At 45.1% G+C, this 22,246-nt stretch overlaps 2 protein-coding genes across 5 annotated transcripts in view; one reads left to right on the top strand and one right to left on the bottom strand.

Moving 5' to 3' along the window:
* Positions 1–22,246, top strand: part of PC (pyruvate carboxylase) — a 2,056,240-nt gene that overhangs the window by 1,682,604 nt on the left and 351,390 nt on the right. The gene's annotated exons all lie outside the window — the stretch shown is intronic.
* Positions 14,815–22,246, bottom strand: part of LRFN4 (leucine rich repeat and fibronectin type III domain containing 4) — a 35,184-nt gene continuing 27,752 nt past the window's right edge. The window contains exon 3 of the mRNA XM_085625490.1: positions 14,815–16,513. Within this exon, the coding sequence (XP_085481616.1) occupies positions 15,679–16,513 (835 nt within the window). The 3' untranslated portion in view covers positions 14,815–15,678. The remainder of the gene's footprint in view (positions 16,514–22,246) is intronic.

Raw genomic sequence — 22,246 nt, 5'->3', positions numbered from 1 at the left:
AGACTGCCCAGCTCGACGAGACCCGAGTCCCTGCCATCTCTGACCTTTTACCTACCTCATCAGCCCAGCTGAGAGTCGTAGGTGTGACGAGACCTGCGGGACCGGCCATCTTCAGAACCTGCACGACGCTTACCTAGCACGCCCACCGAGGGACCCTCGAGTGAGTGCACCTAGGGTCTGAGAAGCCCTAACCCTGAGCAGCTCCAGCCCCGAAGTCTGCCTCCCCAGCATCCACGAGATCTGCGTGGGGGCCCTTCCGCTCCTTGCTGTTCACCGCGTTGTTCGACCACTTGCCGACCGGCTTGTGGCCCTCTTCACGACGCACCACGATTGTTTCATCACTAGTCTGGTTGCTCCAGACTGGCTCTTGCTCCCCTTCAACAGAGGAGTACCACGGACCCTCCTGGTCCACTCCAGACGCCATCTTGACTCCACCGCGTGGGCTTGCCACTGCCAAGATCCGCTGCCCCTTCCTGGGCCCAGCATCATCAACAGCAGACACCTTCGTGGGACAGCTCGCCCTCCATCCGGGTCGCCGCCGCGCCTCCTGGTCCGAGGACCAGCCGAGTCCGACGTCATCCACTCACCTGGTCGAGGTGACTTCAGCCGGTACCCTCCTGGTGCCCACACGATCGCTGGCTAGCGGTTGAGAACTGAGTCCCCTCTGCTTTCAGGTTTCCTTCATCACCGATCCCGGCTTGGATCTCGCTGAACATCGACACTGGTCGCCTGCCAGCAACTCTTCTTTCAGGCTCCTGAGACTACAACGAGGACTTCCGACATCTTGCCGAACCTTCAACCGCCGCAGCCTCTGGGCTAGGTAACAAGAGCATTTCGGTGCTCCATCGCAGGTTCGCTTTACAAGTGTCCAGTTCCTTTTTCGTTTAGTCCCACTGATCGGATCACTCCGGAATCAGTAACTTTAGACTGTCTAACTTCTCCCCTTCTACTTGCAGTGTAATGGTTTCGTGCCCTCGGGCATTTGTGTAAATTGTGCAACCAGAAGTATTTTCCTAAGAGTTTTGTATTGTGCTTAGCTCCCTGACTCATAAAGAGCCAGGGTAGTCTTGTTATAAATAAATATCCTTTATTTTCATAACAACTTGTGTGGTGTCCTTTCACTTGGTGTTCAAGGGGTATATGTGATGGTAAACAGCTGGCTTAACACGCCCTCTAGAGTTTAGCCTAAGACTGCTCGTATCCACGCTACTAGGATAGCTGGTCTATAGGGTTGACTTACAACCAATCATCAATAAGGGTTGTTTGGAATGATACACAGTGATCACTAGAATAGTGAGCACTACATATCAGGCCAACTTCTCACAGTAGGGACCACCTTGCATTTCCCATATGAACTAAGCATGTCTCTAGGAGTTTGCATACATTTCTTGGACGGGATGCTTGGGCTCACATTTTGCATAGCAGGCATCCGACCACGCCCATTATGCATTTTTTTTCTCAAGAAATTAGCTAGTCTTATCTTCGTTTGACTTCAGACCTAATGGAGCGAGCGCATACATAGATACAATGTTGTTGTAGTTAAGAACCACTGTGTCCATCTCCTGTGGTTGTGTCATGCAGTATCTGAAACTCAAGATCCCCTAGGTCGGCTGAATGGCCATTTTCACCCTGATCTGCATAAGTCCAGGTAGTGATATTGCACTAGCTAGATCACTCAAGCTGCAAAAGGATTTGTGAAGAAACCTTTAGGTGTTCATGAGACCTTCAAGTTTCAGGTCTAAGTTCTCTGAATGCATCCATCTGTCCCACTCCCTGTCGCTTTCGCCCCTTATTTCAAGCTATGCACCCTTTTCAGTAGTTTGTGGCTGACTACATTTAGAGTGACAAGGAACAAGGACAGGACAGTTAAGACCGGGGTGAAAATGGTTTTCAAAATAACAATGTCTCTGCCGGGAATCTTTTGCTTAAGACAAATAAAAAAGACAATCAAATGTTGATGAGAAGGTAATGAAGGAGACCACAAGGTATGGAGAGAAGAACAGGGTCTTATATTAGAAAGAAGGTAGTTATATCAGCACTACAATACATCATATGCAAAAGTAACCCATTAATAAAAATGTGCACAAACGTGCTTGTGAGACAAGTGAACTGTGCAAGTGACACGTAATATACAAGTGAGGTAACAGCGGGATGGAGAGAAAAAACAAGGTTGATAAATAGTCACAAAAACAGTCAGTAAGTGAATATCAGAGATCTCAGCTGTTTAAGGACATCACAGTAGAGCCCATAATTGCACTGGATGGTCGACGGTGTTTCAACCTGATTGATTCCAGGTCATCATCAGGACTGGGTTACATGAGTTGTAAGAGTGCTGTCAGAGTAGCAAGGTGCCCGCATGAAGAAGAGTCAATTCAGTAGGAGGGCTTCTTAGGAAGGTTGTGTGTAGTTAGCCAAGTTCCCACGGATATTGGAACTAGTATTAATATGGAGGCCAGAAATCCTAATCTGGCGTCTCGCAGGGGAAGAGATGTTGCCGGTCCTGATGATGACCTGGAATCAATCACGTTGAAACTTTGTTTACGTGACAAATTATCAAAAATGTTTTTTGCTCCATCCCGCTGTTACCTCACTTGTACATTATGGGTCACTAGCGCCGGTCACTTGTCTCACGAGCACGTTTGTGCACATAATATAATATAATGGCCGCCTGTGAATGCATCTGTGTGTATGGGCACCCATCTATCAGTGTTTTTTAATTTAATAATAAAAGGCATTCAAAGATGGCCAACCAGGCGTAAGCATGTGTTGAGACACGGGCAACCATTTTTGTAATGGCTTTTGTGAAGTTATTTTTCTCACAAAAATGATAAAACAAACACAAAGCCATAAGGCTGGCAACCAATGCCAGCCTTATTATCTTTATCATTGCTCGATTTAATAATATCTATGGTCATTTTATATTTCATTCCTGACTCTGATCCTCTGCCTGTATCTCTTTTCATCCTTAATATGTCGGTGTTTATTGCCACTGAATTTTATTACACGCCTTAAATCAGGTCATTAATTCTGCAGGCTCTTGGGATACCAGTCATGTTACATGATATCTTGCTGCAGTCTGTAAACCAATTATTCTCTCTGCCCCTTCAGTGTGTGGACTCGCATTTGCCTTCTGTAGACCTGTGCATCTGAACTGTGTTTGTGAAATAGTTCATATAATTGAATCCGTTAGTTTTCCGGTTGGAGGAAGTTAAGCTGACAGTCTAATCTCGGCACCCACTTCCGGGCAGGGCAGTCTGACGACACCTACTTTTCTGAAGTCTCTATTAACTTCTCATGTAAGGGTTCGCATGTTTTAGTGTTCGTAAGTCTACTGTTTAGCATAGTTTTGATTATTTTAGCATGCACCGCCCATGCAGTACACACCATAACTCTATCCCTTCGCTTGTATATGTTCTTACCGTCTTTTATATGGCTTCAGCATGTCTCCAGACACTTCAGGGCCGGAAATATTTGACCTTCGGACTAAACCAGACTACCCCGAATCTCTTTGGACTTTGTGAAGCCCAGTTTGTCTGGACGGCTCTTAATTTACGTCTCCCTCCCTTTTTCGAGGGGAGGGGGGTTGTCTTTACATGCAGACCATGTCTGGCATGGAGGTCAGTCCGAAAATAGTCGCTTGTCCTACAGCGTTCAAAGGTCACATTCGAACACGTTTCCAAATTACGCGCTACATTAGCAAAATGGAGAAAAATGCTGTTTTTTTCTTCCTGCGAAAGCTTTCTCTCTGCAAACGCTTACCCAAGGAATGCAAACACTCCCGAGGCGGTAAAGAGAGATAGATGCCCTCTAGAGAACCCGCGCACGTGCCCGACCTCGACGGGTCTCTGTGAGGAGGGAGCGGGCGCGTCGTCCTCGGAGGAACCCCGTTCCAAGGCACCGTTAGTCTGGGCCCTGTGACCTCTGAGCCGGCGGGAATCTGCGGAGATGAATGATCAAACTATCAAGGAAGCCACCTTGTACTTCCGCCCGCCCGTCCGCATCTGGCTGGTGAGAGGAATCGTGGCCAAAAGATTATCAGGGATGTGTGAAGAGAAGGGATAATAGCTGAAAAATCCATAAAAAAGTGTCGTGGCGAGCATCTCTCACTTGGGTGACGAGGAGAGTGAGTCAGATCAGCAAGTGTGAAAACCGGAGGGAGGGAGGTGGCCTAAAAATAGATGCCAGAGAAAAGGAGAAAAATGTGCCTCGACGGTGGGAGAGCGGCTGTAGATCACTTGTCGAAATTGCATTACAAAATTTGGGTGAGTCAGGGTGTTATCTGTGCTCGCGCCTTCTGCTGCTGTGGGGTGGCCGGGAGCCCCCGCGGGTTGATCTCAGACACGCCGGGTGACTTCACACGTTTTGCTCCTCTTGAGCATATACCCTTGATGACACGCCCGACGCCACCTCTGGTCGCCCTCTCCTGACAGTGGACTGAACCCCTAAACTACCTGGAGATGAGTTCAGACTCGCGATGACAGGTCTGGGCGACATCAGACTGTCGAGATGGCAGGTGTGGGCGACAGAGCCCTCCGACCTCCTGTGGTGCTCGCATGGTAGAAACACACCGCTCCATGGCTCGGAAGTGCACAGCAAGATTCAGTTGCGGGGTTCCTTATCACTCTTGCCTCATTTGGCTTGCTTAATGTCATGCGCCTCTGGTATTATTTCTTTATTCGGACTGCGGCTGTCCACTTTGTGTTATAATGCCACCGTGTGTTGTCGTTTGGTGTGGGGGTGGGCGGAATTTACGAAAGCGACTTTCGCAAATTATCGCGAAAATGTTAAAAATCTCCGCAAACAAGCGGAAATATCGCGAAGATGCGGAAGTTTTTTTCCGGCATGTTCGCGAGATTTTCTGCATGGTTGCGGGTCGCCAACTTACCCATATGGTTGCTTGCGGGCGCGGCCATCTTGTTTTCAGTTGTCTCGCGGTGCATGATCGCGAGAAAAAAGACGTGATCGTGCGACACATTACGTCACTGCGGACGCGAACTGTCGAGAGACAGCGCAAATGGCTAAAACAATACAACATCTCATGGAGAACGCGACCGGATCGGGAAAACTTGTCGGCGAACGGGGGGATTCAGGTAAGGCGATCGCGCGAGAATGTATTATTTTACAGCGCGAGCAAGAACCAAATTATCGCAAAGCTGCGGAATGCGGAAATTTGGACATTTCCGCGCTCTCCGCGGAAATGCCAAATTATCGCAAATTCCGCGAACGGAACGTAAATTTTGCCCAGGCCTAGTTTGGTGCTAGATGGGTTTAATTTCCGATTTTTCGATCTGTTGGCAGACCGTGCTTGTAGCACCACACCTCAGCCAGGACTGTCCTTGAAACAGCAGCGTTACCCTTGTGCTGTGGCTTGTGGCTCAGATTAAGAGCTGTGCCCAGATGCCTGCTTCCATGGCCAGTGTTGGATCTGTTTCTCCTCTTCTTGCTTCCATCACCTGCTCTCTGCAGCCACCAGCGCAGCCTCTGCTTTAACAAACCGATCAATAGCTTGTTAGAGATTGTAGGGACAGCAGGATGGTATCGATCAGTGATTATAGATCCATTCTAGGGCCTTCCGACCACCTCTAAGTAGATGGGACTAAGGCCTGTGCCGCCCTCTTTCAGTGCCTTGCTTTCCTCTACATGCAGCGTAGGATTTTAAAACACGTGCTGCAGCAGGAGGGAACTCATGGGCTGTTTGACTGTGTGTAAAACTGTGATTCACACCTGAGGGCTAACGTGTTGTCCCACGCTCTCCAGGTTGAGTCTCTGAGGGGCATCGTGTTGATCAACGAGTAAATTTGATGCTGGCATGATTTTCAGGAAGACCCAGAGCTGTGCAGGTTCAGTGGAAGAGAATGGCACCTTTATCCAATGTTGGATTTGGATTAAAAATCGGCCCTGGCACACACAAAAAGTGGCCCACATTTGCATATTTCCTTTCCGCAAAACACTGCTTAGGCGAAGTTTTACAAAAAGAAAAGTGGGGAGGTCTCCGACAGGCATGTTTTCTTAATTTTACTTAAAGAAATGCACAGATTAGTTCACACTGGTGAAACCCACCTGATAACAAGTAAGGCCACTAATGCTCAGGCCCCCTGCCCCTGCTCAATATGCATACATCAATGGGCTGGCCCAGCGCGACAAAGGGAGTGAAACCTCTGCCCGGTGATAAAAGGGAGATTCTGGACGCCCACCTGCCTCCAGAAAGGAAACTCAGGCACCCACTGGGCCGCTGGCGTCATCTGAACAACATAGACACTGCCCAAATCGGCCCCCAGGCTGCCCACAAAAGCAGCCCACAGCTGGAACTCTGATACCGGCCCCTCGGTCATTGTCCAAGGGCCCGCCTTACCAATCCGACCCTGCCTTTATCCCTCTACATGTTGGCCCCAGGTATCTTCATGTGGGTGTTGTGTGATCATGAGCCTTCTTCAGGAGTCAAGGAAGGATGGCCACAAATCCATGATAATTAAATCCTTAACATCTCTGCAGATACTGCCAACAAGGCTGAGAGTGGCTGGAGACGGTTCCAATACCAATTATAATAATTACTCCAATGTAGGAGCGCTGCACATGATGGCAGTGCTAATTGGCGATACTGTTGCCTATTGGCACTCCATATAGTGACCTTGAAAATATAAAAGGCTGTGTTGGCCTTTCCAGGATGCGTATGTTTGACCTGCAGGTCACACTATATGTCCTTGAATTGTTGAGCCGCCTCTTGCTCATATTGGCATGAAAACACGGTCACTGTGTCAGGCCTCTATTCCTATCAACCAGAGGTGGAAAACTCAAACGCTCTTAGACACTATGACAAAGCACATTGAGAAGTAGTAAAATTCAAATTTTTCTGTTTGAGCCACGGTTTTGCAGATAACGTCATCTGCCATCCCTTAAAGGTTTCTCTGTTACATCCTCATTGTTGATAACTTCATGAGATTTTAGAATTCAATGTGTTAACCAGCCCTACCCTAGTGTCTACCATTAAAGCCCCTGAAGCTATGCCCATTGTCGTCCTACACACCCTTCAAAATCTCCTGGGTTACGGTGCCATGCGCAATGCTTGGGTGCCTTCCCCTTAAGTCTTCTGTCCTCTGAGCAGTGTGGCAAGGATTGAAAACAAACGTTAAAGCTGGCATTGTGCATGAGCCTAGGTTGTGACCATGTCAGCTGTCCTCGACTTTATGCAAGGGAACTGAACAGACTACTCATAACTTAAGTTTTGATAGGTATAGAGTTTTAGTGCCAGTCAATTCAGTTTACTGAGAATCCACCCTATAAGTAAGGCTCCTGTGATGCACTTACATCACAAACTTTTATAAAAAAGATGTACAACAATTTATAGTTAGCGTGTCCGACCGCGCAGGCCTACTCTGACCCCCTTGGTCCATCTTACCACTTTCACTGCACACTCACTGCCCCTCTGTAAACCTTACTCTTTCCAGTGCTTACTTAATGCCACTGAACTGATGTGAGAATTCCATAGGGGGCTTTTACGGTAGGAGCTGGGGAGAACTAATGCAAGTGGATGGATTTATTTTTGTTCTAAGTGTCTACATTAAATACTGTGCGGTACAGTATGGGAAAGGATCTCTTTGGAATGGGTATAGCTCTGCGCCTTATGAGTTTGTGACTAGAATAATTTTTCTAGCAGTTATATTAACTCTGTCCCTAATGTTGATAATAAGTGTGCAGTTTTTCCCTGCACATGTGTTGCGTCCCTTTTTTCTTACACTTTTCAGTCCCCTGTTCCCTTGTTATGTCAATGTATCATCATGACACAAGGGGAACGTGATGTCAAATAAATGAAGTGAACTCTCCTTCCTTGGCGAATATCTGCGGAGGGATGTCATTGTCAACAATTGGTTGCAGTACTTCAAAATATTCAACTCGTGATACTTAGTGTCTGATGGCACAGAATAGCTGGGAACAGGTTTTACCTAGAGCCCAGAGTCCTGTGCATTTGTTAAGTCTTGCAATAATAATATTTTTTATGGACGTTGTCATTTTCCCCGATTCTTGAACTTGACCGAAACATTTATCAGACTTCGAGATGATGAGGCTACATATGCTCCTTAAAGACCACGAAAATGGGTGGGAACTTGGTCTGGGGCAGGAAGCGGCGCCTTAAATTCTCCTGGTCTCATTGAGGTAACTTGATTGAGCCATCAAAGGCGTGCTTAAGGGACTGTTAACAATAGGACGAATATGCTGTGGAAAAGTGAAGATATGTGGGTGCCGCTTACAAGCCTGTGGCTAAATTCTGATTTCAGTACAAACTAAAGTTTGCACGGGGATCAGAATTTCAAGCTGTGGTGTTTTATCACACCCTTGCTGTCCCCCCCCCCCCCCTCACAAAATTGCACGTATCAATGTCCTAGGAAAGTAACTGCGATTCTGCATATAATGCCTTATTGCCAAGTTGGAATAGGAGGTGTTTAACCTGTATATTCCTCAGTTTGTGGTAAATGTGTTTACCTGGTGCGCTAAATACCTCACCCTATTTCACTCTCAATTTGAAGTCTGGGCTTTGAAGTTGAAAGACACATTTGCAAGAGGTTGTTGAGAAATGCATTGTATTGTTTGTTTTGATGTACTGTAGAAATGGTATTTTGACAGAATATCTTAAAAAAAAATTATTGTGGGACAAAACATTGTGTCAAGAATATGGAGGACAAAGCTATTGTGAAAGTAAGTTTCTATAGGTAAGCCAAGTTTTAATACATAAAACTCCACAAATGTATACCGTGACAAAATATATATAATATATATCTTCAAGGTACATAGCTGTAGAGTTAAGAATAGTTCATCTATATGTACCTATGTGCTCTTAACTTGTCAATATTTTGTCGTTAATATTTTTGACATGATATTCTGTCCACACAATATTTTTGGTTCCTATTTTGTCAGTGATCCTTACAAATTGCTGTACAAGGTCACACAAGATTTAATGGGCAGCAGAGTTAGTCTCAGCACGTGCCAGCTCAATGACATCTGTAATAATGTCTACCTGCACAATAGAGGTTTTCATTGTTGCACTTTCGAATGCGATCCACACAGGTCATTAATCAGTCCATTTGACTGGTAATACATGCACTGAAGACAAAGCAATCACTCCCATTCCAGCTTGAAATGAAGTCATTTCCACTCAATGTGTCCACGCAAAATGGCGTCAACATCCATCTATTGTGGGGAGGTACAAAACTGCTTCTGGATTCATTTAATTACCAAGACACCCCGTGACAATCAATGGTCCTTTCTACATCCAAGGCTACAGATACACTTTAAAAGACCATAATATCAATGATTTTACCCTCTTCAATAACAAAAAATACAATTTGCAGCAAACTAAAGGTCTGGAGAAATTCTGAAAAGCCTTTCTACTCCTGTAACTCACGGTTAAGACTTTCCCATCAAAATCTTTAAGCACCAAGGATTGTAAATTGTGTTGATTTAATATGTTAAAACCTGATATGGAAGAAAAACTGTCCAGTTAGCCCTACCACCACGTGACTAGGTCTTCATCCTTTTCCTAACTGTACCAGGTGGTCTGAGCTCTCATTCAAGAGCCAAGGGTTCAAGAAGGCTTACTTGGGGCCTGATTTAGAGTTTTGCGGTTGGGTATTCATCACAAGCGTGACGGATATCCTGTTTGCCTTTTTGCAAGTGCCTTGGGATAGAATGCACAAGTAGTAAGGTGGACGGGATATGCATTACCTTTGGGATGGAGTACCTGTCTGTCCAAATCGGGCCCTCAATCTGTTATCAAGTGAGTCTCCTCTTAAAAATGTATCTCTTTCCCCTGCCTAGCTTTAGTCCAACTCTTTAAGCTCTTGTAAACTGAAGGAGGAAACTTTGCTGATTGGCATAAAAGACTCCACCCTCACCATCTCAGGCCTGTGTGCTGCCCTTAACGCTAAAGCCCAACCCACAAGAAATTATAGCCACATCACCTCCCACTTCCAGACCTTCACTCATTCCCCGATACAGCAGGCATGAAATTCAAAACCTATTGCAGCATTTGCACGGCCCTCAATCCTCCCAAACGGTGTATGTCATCAATAAACTCCGAATATCAAGTGGTCAAGAACAATCTGCATTCTGAACAGCAATTTAGAGAAACGGAGGAATAACCAAGACCTGAAGCAGGCATATTTGTGCTTGGTGCCCAAACTCTGCATTGACTTGCTCTTCACCCAAGGTAGTCCCTATCCCATCTCCACAGGTTTCTTGAGACATTCCCTCTCTACCAGTTTCTGCCTAATCCTGCCCCAAAGGTTTCCTTTCACGTACACCACTGATTTCTGGCAACCTCCAACTTAACTACTCCCCAACTTTGTATCCCCACTGATTTTGTACCAATGTTTTACTCTGAATAACCAATACATTTTACCGACTGTAACATGGCTTAGGACACTCTTGTCCCCAGTCTGTCTTCCTTGTGTACCTTCTCTCGGTATGTGTCTGTAGTAATGCTCATTTACTCTGTCATGCTGTGTATGCCCCTCCCTTACCGCTTGGGGCCAGGTTACGAACAAATCCAAGTTAACTATATGTGTTTAGAAGGAGTCACTTGTTGTCACCCTCCCGTCATGTCCAGGTACCCTTTTATTTGTGCTGATAGGATTTCTGAACTGAAAGTCTCACTCACATGTTCAATTAGCGTAAGGGCATTAGGTCTTCAATAAAGGCTTTGAAATAAATGCCAGTTTTTTTACTTTAGTTTGTGCAGTGGCTGCAAAATAGTTACCCGACAATTTAATTTTTTTATAAAGTAATTGTATTTTGCCCAAAGCCACTTAAGAGTTTTGATAACTCGCATGATGGAGTGGCAGTCGGCAGAAGTGTGTCAAACATACTGGGCAAGCAGACATAAGCCAGCTTATTTCATTAAAGACATTTTGGGAAACAAAAGGTACTTTTGGGACCTGCTGTCTAGTGTAATTGGGACGATTTGTGCGATACCTTCTATTCAAGATTGAGCGTTCCAGTTTGCCACCTCGAACCAACATACTTTTTTAGGTTTAATCCTGTCTCGTTTCGTTTGCTAACAACATCTTGAGGCCATTCGGAAAGCTACCCTGGGAATGCATTCCACCCATTGCTTACTATTAGCTTTGTGGTTTGAAACTCACATTTGCTTGATTTCTGTTTGCTGGCTTTATTTGTTTTAGGCTGTTCAGCTTAAGTTCTCTTCCGCGGGCCAACGTCTATTTACGGTATCCTTTCACAAGTGCCGGCCTTTAAGTTTTGTTCTTATCTCGTCACGTTCGCTGTGCATTCAAAGTTAGAGGGCAAATGTCGGGCTCTGTCTTTCAAGAGAGCTTGGTGTTTACTTTTCTTTCTCTGACTTCAAACTGAGAAGATTTGTGACAACCTTGTGGCTACTGGGGGTCTGCTGGACGGAAGGCTGTATGATGGTTTTTATCTAGCACACAACAAAACTTAAATGTCTGTAAAAAAACTGTGTAGACATTTCAGAATATATTAGAATTAGGGAAGCACAAATGAAGTATTTTTTTTGATAATTCTGAAGTGTTGTGTTAACTTTGTGAGAACACTATCACACTGCCTTGGCATTGTGTACAAGGCCCTCTTATGCGTTATACAATTTTGTTATTACGTCCAAATGGCGACACAGCCATCTGTGGAATACAAACCATGGCAGCCTGATCACAATCTCGTCCCAAGGCAAGGATGCCTTTTTCTATATATAACCTTTTGGTTCCCAAGTATAATCAGTGGAGACACTTCTTCTGATTTCGAGGGGTCCCTGTATGCTGAAGCTTTTGCCCAGTAGCTGGCCGACATCTCCGTGAGGGGTGTCCAGTTCGTGACCAAGACTGGTTCCTACATTCTCACCCACCAGGTAAATGGGTTAGATCATCCAGAAGAGGGTTCTTTGGCAGACCATACATCTACACTATAGACACGTAGGTTAGGGTTTTCACCGTAGGAGTACACTAGACTGTTATAATATTGTATATGAATGCATTTATAAGTTGTCTCAGCAAGATGGTGAAACTATTTGGATTATTCACTGTCTTTTTCACTCATTATAACTTTTATCTACTTCTGTCTATTGATCAATGCAGCACATATTTTCTATCCAAGAATCACTTTGGTTTATTAAATATTTAAAAAACGCCCCTTTGTGTATTCTATGTATATTTCTCAGAGCAGAAGAGAGCATGAGTGTCTGAGCGAAAGCTTGTAGGTCTGTCACCACGGTTCCTGAGGGAACAGGATTGTCATGTTCAGTAGTTGCCAGAGCTGTTTGCTTCCTGTCTAGGTTAGGGTGGGATTACGTTGATTTAGCTGGTCCTAAGGATGACCTATCCTGCGGGGGTGCATGGAATCTGTCTGGCACCATCGTAAGTTTGTCATCCACAAACGCATAGTTCATACTGATTAGTGGAAACAACACGACCGCATGTCTGCCCAAATTTAATGGCCATTTCAATTGAAGATGTGTTGCCTGTAATGGCAGTGCCTACAACACCATGCATAGTCCACATCACTCCACTCTACTTTGTGCCACTCCAGTCCACACTACGTCACTCTACTCTGCACCACTCCACGACTCTACTCTGTCCTTCTCTATGCCATTGCACTCTACACCAATCCAGTCTAGGACTCTCCACTCCACATTACTCTAATTTATGCCACTCTACAACACCGCATTCTGTCACTGCTCTCTATGCCAATTCACTCTACTCTGTACCACTCCACTCTAAGCCAGTGCACACTCTGTCAGTCCACTCTACGCCACTCTAGTTTACTCACTCTAATCTACTCTGCACCACTCCACTTAACAGCTTTGCACTCAATGCCACTGCACCCTATCCTTCACCTCTCCATTGTGCGCCACTATACTCTACAACACTCTATGCTTTACCTCTCTACACCACGCCGCTCTACACCATACTCTGTACTCTGCACCACTCTACTCCACTGTACTCTAAATGCAATCAACACCACACCACTGCCCTCTTCAACACTAGTCTGCTAGACTGCACTCCCTGCCACTGTACACTACGCCACTCTCCTCCTCTACACCAATGCCCTCTACTCTGTCACTCAACTCTATGCCACTCTACACCTCTGTACTCTGCACTCCACAGCTCCACTCTGCCACTTCACTTTTCCCTGAAACAACCTACTCTGACACTCTACTCCACCTATCGCCCCTCCACTATGCACCACTGCACTCTATTCTGCAGCACAGCACTCCAATCTACTCTATGCCAATCAATTCTATGTCACTCTACTCTGGCACTTCCATCTATGCCAACAAGCTCTACACTACTTTACTCAAAACCAATGCACTCTATGCAACTGCACTCTACACCAGTCTACTCTGTTATGCCACTTCATTCTGCTCCGCTCTACCACACTCCACTCCGATACTCCTCTCTGATGCTCTACTACAAACGGTGCCACTCCACAACACTCTACTCCACTCTATGCCACTCTGACACTACTCCATTGTATGACAATCTAAGCAACGCCCTCTATGCCACTTTATGCCACGTTACTCTACTGCACTCTATGCCACTCCACTGTGCTTCACTCCTTGTCATTACACTCTACTACACTACTCTGCTACTACACTCTACAGCTATCTACTCTACAACATTCTACTCCACAACACCCTTTATGCTGCTCCACTCTACTCCACTATGCCACTCCATGACACTCTACTCCACTCTGACGCTCTACTTAACTCTACACCCTTCCACTCCATGAAACGTTACTCCCTCCATGACACTGCACAACTCTACGCCACTCCAGACAACTCTACACCACTCTACGCCATTCCATAACACTACACTTTACTACACTTCACTCACGTCACTCTCCTTTACACCACTAGCAGCCACGCTGGTGTACACCAAGGCTAAAACATATTGGCACAGCCAATATCTCTTTTCCAATGCTTATTTAATTTAGGAAACACCTAAAAGAGGTAATGCTACCTCTGTCACTATAGGGCAAAAAAAAAAAAAAATCAAAACAAATGTACAACTTTCAGAGTAGAAGGAAATTATTTGTTCCCCACACTGTTTTTATGTTGTTGCTGCCAAGTCCCCAGCTGACCCATTACTTCAGAAGCGAAATCCGTGCCTGCAATTTCAGAGGTCATTTTGGACATTCGCCACAGGACCTTTTCACTTTAGGATACACCGAGGGACTGGGTAGAGTTAGCAGTGACGATGCACAGTTCTGGACAAGTGGGAAGATTTGTAGTGCCATCTAGCATGCTTGTTTTACTGCCTTGGATTCGTAGGGAGAATCAGTCTGCTCTTAAACTCATTTTTGTATGGTTGTCTGGCCACCCACACCATGCTGGCAACAGGGACAACTTCTTCACTGCCTTTGAATTTAACTAACCCGACTCCCTGCAACCACGAGTTACTAGTGCAGACTCTAGAAACCATACAGATAATCGAAGCCCCTTATACAGCATAACCTCCTAACACGCAGGAGGAATCGGCGACACCAAGCAGAATTGAGTTCTACTCTTTCTATGGCATTTTAGTGCCTAGCTATGGGATTTAATTGTACTACAGAAAGGAGGAAAGAAATATGAAACAAACTATGCCCCCTTAAATAATATCAATATATCGCGGGTACTCTGGAACGAAGGAACTGTACAGAACAAGTATCACACGTTGGTGAATTCACTGCAAAATACACCATGCTGTTTAAGTCTAGGTGAAATATGGAACTGACTCCGACATTTGTTAGTGAAACCTCTAGAGACCCACCAAAAGTCTACAAGTAAATGTGGAAGATCACACTCGTTGGCTCGAATTTCATGGTGTTTTTTTTAATTTTTAACTGGGTTAACATTAACAACTTTTGTTTTATTGGCAAATTATAGAAAACAATATATATTCATCTATTCTCTTCTGCGTTCTTCACGTGAAAGGAAAAAACTTCATGTCAAGTTGCTCGACAATCTCCCCAAATTGTTCAGTGCAAGAAAATAAGTGCCAGGCTTTTTTTGAAGGGGGGTAGATGAGTTAAGATGGAAATAGTTGTTTGAAAGAGGTTTGGGCGGTTACAAAATAAACGGATCATGAAAAATTTTAAATTAAACCATTTAGTTTAAACCATTTAGTCCTGAAATAAAAACAAAAAGACTCTTAACACTGCTCAGAATTTGGTTCTTCCTGTGAACCCCCTTTTTAGTTATGATCCCTTTTAACCTCCCATCCCAATAATACAAATAAGTCTTTGCACACTATTAAATCTCTCCCACTCATTTTTATTGGCTGCCAGTCTCCTTGTTCAGTGTATTCCGAGTGTGTTCCCAGTCTGTACTCGTTCAGTCCCTTGGTTGCACAATCCTGGTCTCCTGATTGCCATCATCTGCCTCCGTGCCGCTCCCTTAAGGTGAGTCGTGTACCCCTTAATTAGGACACTCCATGTTAGAGGTATAGGCTGCAGCGCAATCTGGTGATGCAGGAAAACGGAGCTGAGATGGTGGAACAAGAGGTGCAATTTGCTTCCATTATGGTGCTAAAGACCATAGTGTACGATGAGACTGCTATTCCTCCTCCCACCACTGTCTCCTTTAGCTGGGCCAGAACAAGCCTGTAGTCCTCCCCAGCTCTGCTTCGTACTGCTGCCCATGTTGGGGCAATTGATTGTTCTCTCCACACAAATGTCTTACACCACGCTCTCCTCAAGCTCGTCTGTGCTGGGGTATAGAGCCTTGCCCTTAAAGTCATTGTCACACTGCATCAGCAGGCCATGTACTGATTGGCTGCGCTTAGTCCATATGACACTTAGTCTTTTGGCGTAACTGTAACACGTTGTGGTGGAGATGTCACCCATGTCCAAGGAACAGCTGCGCTTTGCTTTGGGGAGGCCCATATACCCCTCTTGATCAGAGCCCATGTTCAAATCACAAGTGAGATGTTCCACCTTTTGAGTCTTGCATCCCGGATGTGTATATCTGTCTACAGCCCCTTCGGCCTCAGGCCTGTGTCTGGTTCTGGTCCTCTTTCTCTGGGGTTTGGAACCATATGAAGCATCACTGCAGTGTGCACCCTCACAGTCCTTCTCTGGTGCCAAGGATGCATTGTTCTTGCCGGTATCTTGACTGGAACTCTTAGCAGTGCCTGGACCCCCACGCTGCAGAAGCATACCATTGGGGACAAGCTGGCTTCCATTGGTCTGTGAGTACACCGTGACCTTAGGGATGTTTGAGTGGGCACTGCTGCAGACCTTATATTTGACCATCATCACCACTGTGAAGACTAGTAGGGTAACTACAATGATGCCGCCAATGATGACTGTCAAGGTGCCTCCCAGGAAGTGAACGTGGAGTGAGTGACAATCCGGGTAGTCTTCCTGTGTGGTAAACTGGACGCAGCCCAGGGATTTGGTGGCAGCCAGGGAGGTGGCCACATCATCGAAGATGGCAAGGATACAGAGATCGTAGTCCACACCAGACACCAGGTGTTTGAGGACAAAGTGCTTGCTGGTTGGTGGAAGAATTCTAGAAGGAAATTGGAGACCATGACTTTAGTACCACAGATTATTGAATTTTTAAACAAGCTTCAATATGAAGGCCCTCATACGTTTCATACCACCTTCCCAATACTGAAACAAATTAAAACCTTTTAGTGTAGTGTCCCCTAGTTACCCAAAACAAAGTGCAGATGATGTGGAATGTGAATTGCAAAAGACCAAAATGCTTTTCGGGGTTTTCACCTCTGTTCCGCTGTATAAATGTTGGCGTAGTTTGGCATCACACTTTTAGTGTAGCTTTGATTATTCTATTCCCCTCTAGTCATTGTCTCCTGTGCTTGTCTTGCTTGTGTATTGTAGCACACCCCTTTTCAATCACAATGAGAATGTTGTAAACAGACACTCAAGCATTTATATTTTTAATGATTTCCAACTTTTCAAGTGAGGTGTAGTTACCGTCAGACAAAATACACGGACTTCAAAATGCCTCACCGTGGTTAGAAGATACACATCCTCACCAGGTTGTGATATAAACTGGAATTTGATCTTTGTGCTGGAGAAATGTGCGACTGTGCGTTTATTAGTACAGTTGCTAAAAAAACGTGTCATTGGGCCATCATTATATTCACTATTGTGGCAAAAACATTTTTATGGTAGGGAAAGTAAACGTGGCCCAATAACACGTTATTGGGATCAACTGTACTAATAAATGCACATCTGCATATGTATTACTACCATGCAAATGTCAAACTTGAGTATAATTGACAAAAGAAAATGCACTATTTACTGCCTTACAGATTGCATGTAATAATTACTTTACACAGGGTTTAGCAGTGAGGTTATATCGGCAATTGTTGATTACTATGAGCAAATGGTATTGTATCAGTCTATTCTGTGGGAAGCCTTCAAGGCCGTGATGGGGGGGATTGATAGCAAAGCAGGCTGGTGTGCTGCCAGCATTACACGTAGAGCTTCCGCGAGTAGAAGAGGAGACTTGCGCTTTGGAGCTCCAATAATTTGTGATATGCAGTGAATCCACGCTGGCAGCCATCTATGGCAAACTCAGATTATGACGAAGTACTGCACGGAGAAAGACACTATCTGGGGAAAGAAGACCACACTAAGCGATATGATGAGGGTGATAGGACCATGGATAACCTGCTACGCAAGCCTTGGGCAAGTGATTATATAGTCGAATTAACAGATGATCCACATAACACATGTTGCAGCAGAGGTCATAAAAGGGGGGTGACTGCCTTTTTCTCTGCCCTATATACGTCCACGCAGGCCATGCCTCACCTCCTACTTGGACTTGGTGCAGCTACTCTCGCTGAAGAAGGGCCACAAGTTTCCTTGACGAGTCCATCACACAGTGGAGGAGGCCCAGCACTGCCTTCTACAAAGATTATGCTCGGATCCTGGCCCACATCTCCTTGCCCCATATGAGGACTCCTTAGCTAATGAAGTATTGTCCCCCAGGAGGCATTGATTGTGACTATATTAAAACAGGACAAAGAGTTCCAGGGCTGCGAGTCGTACAGACCTTTATTCTATGCTTAACATGGATAATAAAATCCAAGCAAAGATGATGGCCTCGCAGCTACTCCTGATTATATAGCACGACTGGATCAATCTGGGTTGGTACCCAGTCGGAAAATGGCCTGTAACCTGCGCACCTTTTCGCCCCAGTGCACGCTATTGATCCTGACCTTAGTGTGGCTGCTGTCTTCTTGGACTTCACTACGGCGTTTGACTTGATCAAATGATCTTACCTCTTTGCACTGCTGTTGCACCTTGGAGTGAACCCCAAGTTCATTCTATTATTTGGCCTCCTATATGCCCAGCCAGTTGCTAGATTGCGAATTAATGGCGTCTCAATATTGAGGGGGTACCCGACAGGGGTGCGCCTTATCACCCACAGTATTCACCATAGCCACGGAGTCATTGGCAACTCGGTTGAGACAACATCACTTTAATCAAGGCCTGGCGTTTATACGCCACAACAATCCTTTTATCCATGTATTCAGATGATGTTACCCTGTATGTGAGGGACCCTCTAATCAGAAAGTTCACCAGATTTGGTGGCATAATGGGGATTCATATCAATAGGGCCAAATAGATTATAATCCAGTTGACAGCTGCGACTAGGGAATTTACCTCAAAATTCCTGCTGCAGTGGACGCGAGAGCCAGTGCAATACTTTGTGTTGTGGCTAAGCTGGGACCTAGATGAACTGTGAAAAGCTAACTATGGAGGGTTGATGTCCTGAATGGGGTAGCGGATGGAGAGCTGGCCAAAGCTCTTGCTATCATTGACTGGGGGGTTAGCCATCGTTAAGATGGTGATTCTCCCTAGATTCCTTTTAAAAAAAATTTTTTATTAGCCTGCCACTCCCGGCTTACTTTCGTAGGCAGGTAAGGTCGAACCTGGTGACTCTTGCGTGGGTGGGCAAACAGCCGTGTGTCGCTTAGTAGATAATGACACTCTACTTCAAGCAGGGAGGGTGGGGAGCACCAAACGCAGACTCGTAATATTTCAGTGACAAGGCAAAATGTGCACACTACGGGCTTTATCCTACACAATTTAAGGCACATATGGCACCTGAGCACAACCATGCCGTGCTGTGCCCCCTCCTGACCGCACTGTACTTGGGGCCCCAGGTGTCACCAGCGAGGATCGACACCATGGCCTGCAAGGTATGGGCGTGGAATGAGCTGCTGCGGTGGGCACGGCTGAAATGTCCATTTGTCCCTTCGGTACGGATCATCGCCCACCCCTCCCTTCCCATTACTCAGGACACCAGCACCCGTATTCGGCTGTGCGTGCTACAGCCAACGTCCATGGGAGAGGTGTACCCGCAAGGCAACTGAGCAACTCTTACATGCTGTCATGAGACTTTACACCGGAATACAGGACATTTTCTGTCTGAACCCCTGTTCCTAACTACATAATTAAATACTTTCTCCTATTTTTGCTACTGGCAATCAAGCATTTCCCTCAGTACTTTCAATAAACCTTTCTTGTTTCAAAAGATATTGTTTTCATGCTAATTGCACCAAAATCAACATTCAATATCGAAAATACTTCCCATATTACTTGTGAAGTTTGTGCTTCTAATGCCATCACGGAGTGCTTGTGATACTTACAAACCTCATGGTGTCTGAGGCGGCCATGAAACCTTGATGACAATTTTGGAACATATTACACTGTCATTTGTATATTAGACTCCTGCCCTCTTCAGTACGTTGATGACTCATAAGCCACCCTCCCGCTTTCCCTGTTTCCTTAATGCCTCTAATAGTTTGGTATCGCACAATGAATGTTTCGTTCGTGCACATTGTCCATTTTCATGTACAGCATTATTCTGGCACCGATCTCGCCAGTATGCGTGCTACCATGTCTTCACACACTAGATCTGACTTCGCTGAGGTCTTTTTCCACCAGCTAGATCGGCATTCAAACTCTGGCAGTGCCTGACCACTCCTTGCATACCCTGCCATTACAAAATATTGGTTCACTGCAGGGTATGCTTCTGGGGCATACTTGTGCCGCTCTTTCACAAGGAAGGGCAAAATCCAAACTTCAAACCATCTAGTTTGAACAAAATCAATTTCAATTGAAATGGCCTGGCCAGTTAGCCTAAGCCACCCACTGCCTTCCCAAGCAAACAAACTCAATGGCGATTTACTACTATTTGAAATCTCACCTCCTGCTCATTGGACAAAGACTGCTGAGTGGCATTAATATGTAGGTAAAATCCCCACAGATCCATACTGGCCTCCCTGTACTCTCCAACCAGGCTATCTTTATGCTTTACGTACACAACGTCCGTATTAAGAATCATCCCCACATTAGAGATACAGTTCTGCAGTTTGGAACAAAACAAGGACATCACATTCTAACTACAATAATGAACCATTTGTTTAATTTCCGAGTGGAGCTCTTTTTAGCTCTGTGTGGGACAAAACCATAAGAGTACCATCCTATATGACTTGCATCTTTGGCCTTTTCAAAAGAAACCTTGACCCACTATTTATATCAACCACCCTCTGATTCCACCTTTACCATCTAGGGAACTTTACTTACACCACTGTAAATCATGACTGCCCTGTAAAAAACAATAATCACGCCTGCCTCTAATAACCAAACCTTGGTCCGGCCTCTTCTTGAGAGAACTACAAGATGCAGATTAAAACTACTTCCACAAGAAGCACTGTTTTGTCAAAAGTGGCTCTCCTCATCCCTGCAGTCTTCTCAAACTCTCTTCTTTGAGCAACTCCAAGATCCTATGAAAAACTTATGAATAAGCCAGTCTCTTTTCAAGATGTATCAGGCCATGTATGAAAATGGCCGAGAGGCAATATGCCCTCTTCAGGAAGTTGCCTACACAATTCTCAAAATGCCAGTGATAAACATCTATTTCTATACCAGTGGTTGCCCCATCTGTCTATCTTGAATATATCCTTCAATGCCGAACTCCATGGAAAGATTGTCTACATGCGGCTAGGTGCCCATCTCGAGTCCAACAGCTTGTTCTGTGCCTTCCAATAGGGTGGGTTCCAGTTAGCTTATAATATGCCCATGACCATTAGAGGGATTTAGCAGCCCCATCTTCTTGAAAGTCTCTGCCTCCTTAGACAAACAATGATCTCCTGTTCACACTGAACTTTGAAACTGAGAAGCAGCCTAGACACGCCTCAAGCTGGCTTGAAATCATCCTTCTCAACAGCCAACATGAGGTCCCTATTGTAAGAAGTCCATTAAAACACTTTTCAGAAGTCCTGTTAGACTAGGTTTGCTCATCGGTAGTGTTTAGAATATTCCAAAACCTCTCTATCATGAGCCATTTCAACATTTATTCCAAATTTACTTGTCCTGGGGAAGAATACCCAGAAACAAGCTTGCTTTGAAAAAATATCTGACTGTGGTTGAAACCAAATCGGCTTTGCCTTAACCCTCAGAAATCCAAGGACTCTTGCAAATTAGGAAAGTATAATCAGATGTGTGCGCCAGTGTGGCCTATCGGTCCAAGCTGCCACAGCTGGCAAGACTTGATGGTCAGAAATCTAGGATTGATCTTTGGCCAGCTGCTTTGCCTCCCGGCACAAACTTAATTCAGGTGTGACTACCAACTCACTCTCATATTAAGACAAAAGAGTTGCCGGGACAGACTTTGTTGGGCTTTCAAGGACTTCTGCTCTTTGACGCACTGCCCAAAAACACTCCAGCACTGCACTGTACAGATGCAAAGGTTTTTTTGTAATGGAGGCTGCAAAAAGGGACACTTGGACTCCTGATACAAACAAACAGAATGTGAAAATTAGTTTTTCCACTAGGCCTTCCTTTTTGACACCATAAAGCTGCAGTGTAAAAAAGAGGCTTAAAAGCATCACAGACCAGGACCATACATGTTTTACCCAGTAACTCAGGGCCTCGCCACAGCCGTGCAACAAACAAAAACACAGATGCACCAAGACGGTAAAGATGTCTTATCACCATGCAACTTGGCTGGTGTCCAGTGATCCTCCACCTGCTGCGGACACATTAATCAACGAGCATTTCTACTAGACTTCCGTGAGCGCACCCCAACAATGGATGGCCACATCCAGTACACCAAACCATGGTGCTAAGGGGTTCACTGCATCAACAACAACAAAAAACTTCTGCAACGCTGTGTGCTCTAGTATAAAAGCGATAAAATAAAGTAGGGCTGTCCGTAACTGTCATAGTACAATTTATCTAATGATACATTTGCAGATGC

The sequence above is a fragment of the Triturus cristatus genome, chromosome 9 (genome assembly GCF_964204655.1).
Source record: "Triturus cristatus chromosome 9, aTriCri1.1, whole genome shotgun sequence".
In the NCBI taxonomy this organism is placed as follows: Eukaryota; Metazoa; Chordata; class Amphibia; order Caudata; family Salamandridae; genus Triturus; species Triturus cristatus.
Note: the sequence above shows the minus strand (reverse complement) of the source record. Positions and strands in the feature narration are given on the sequence as shown.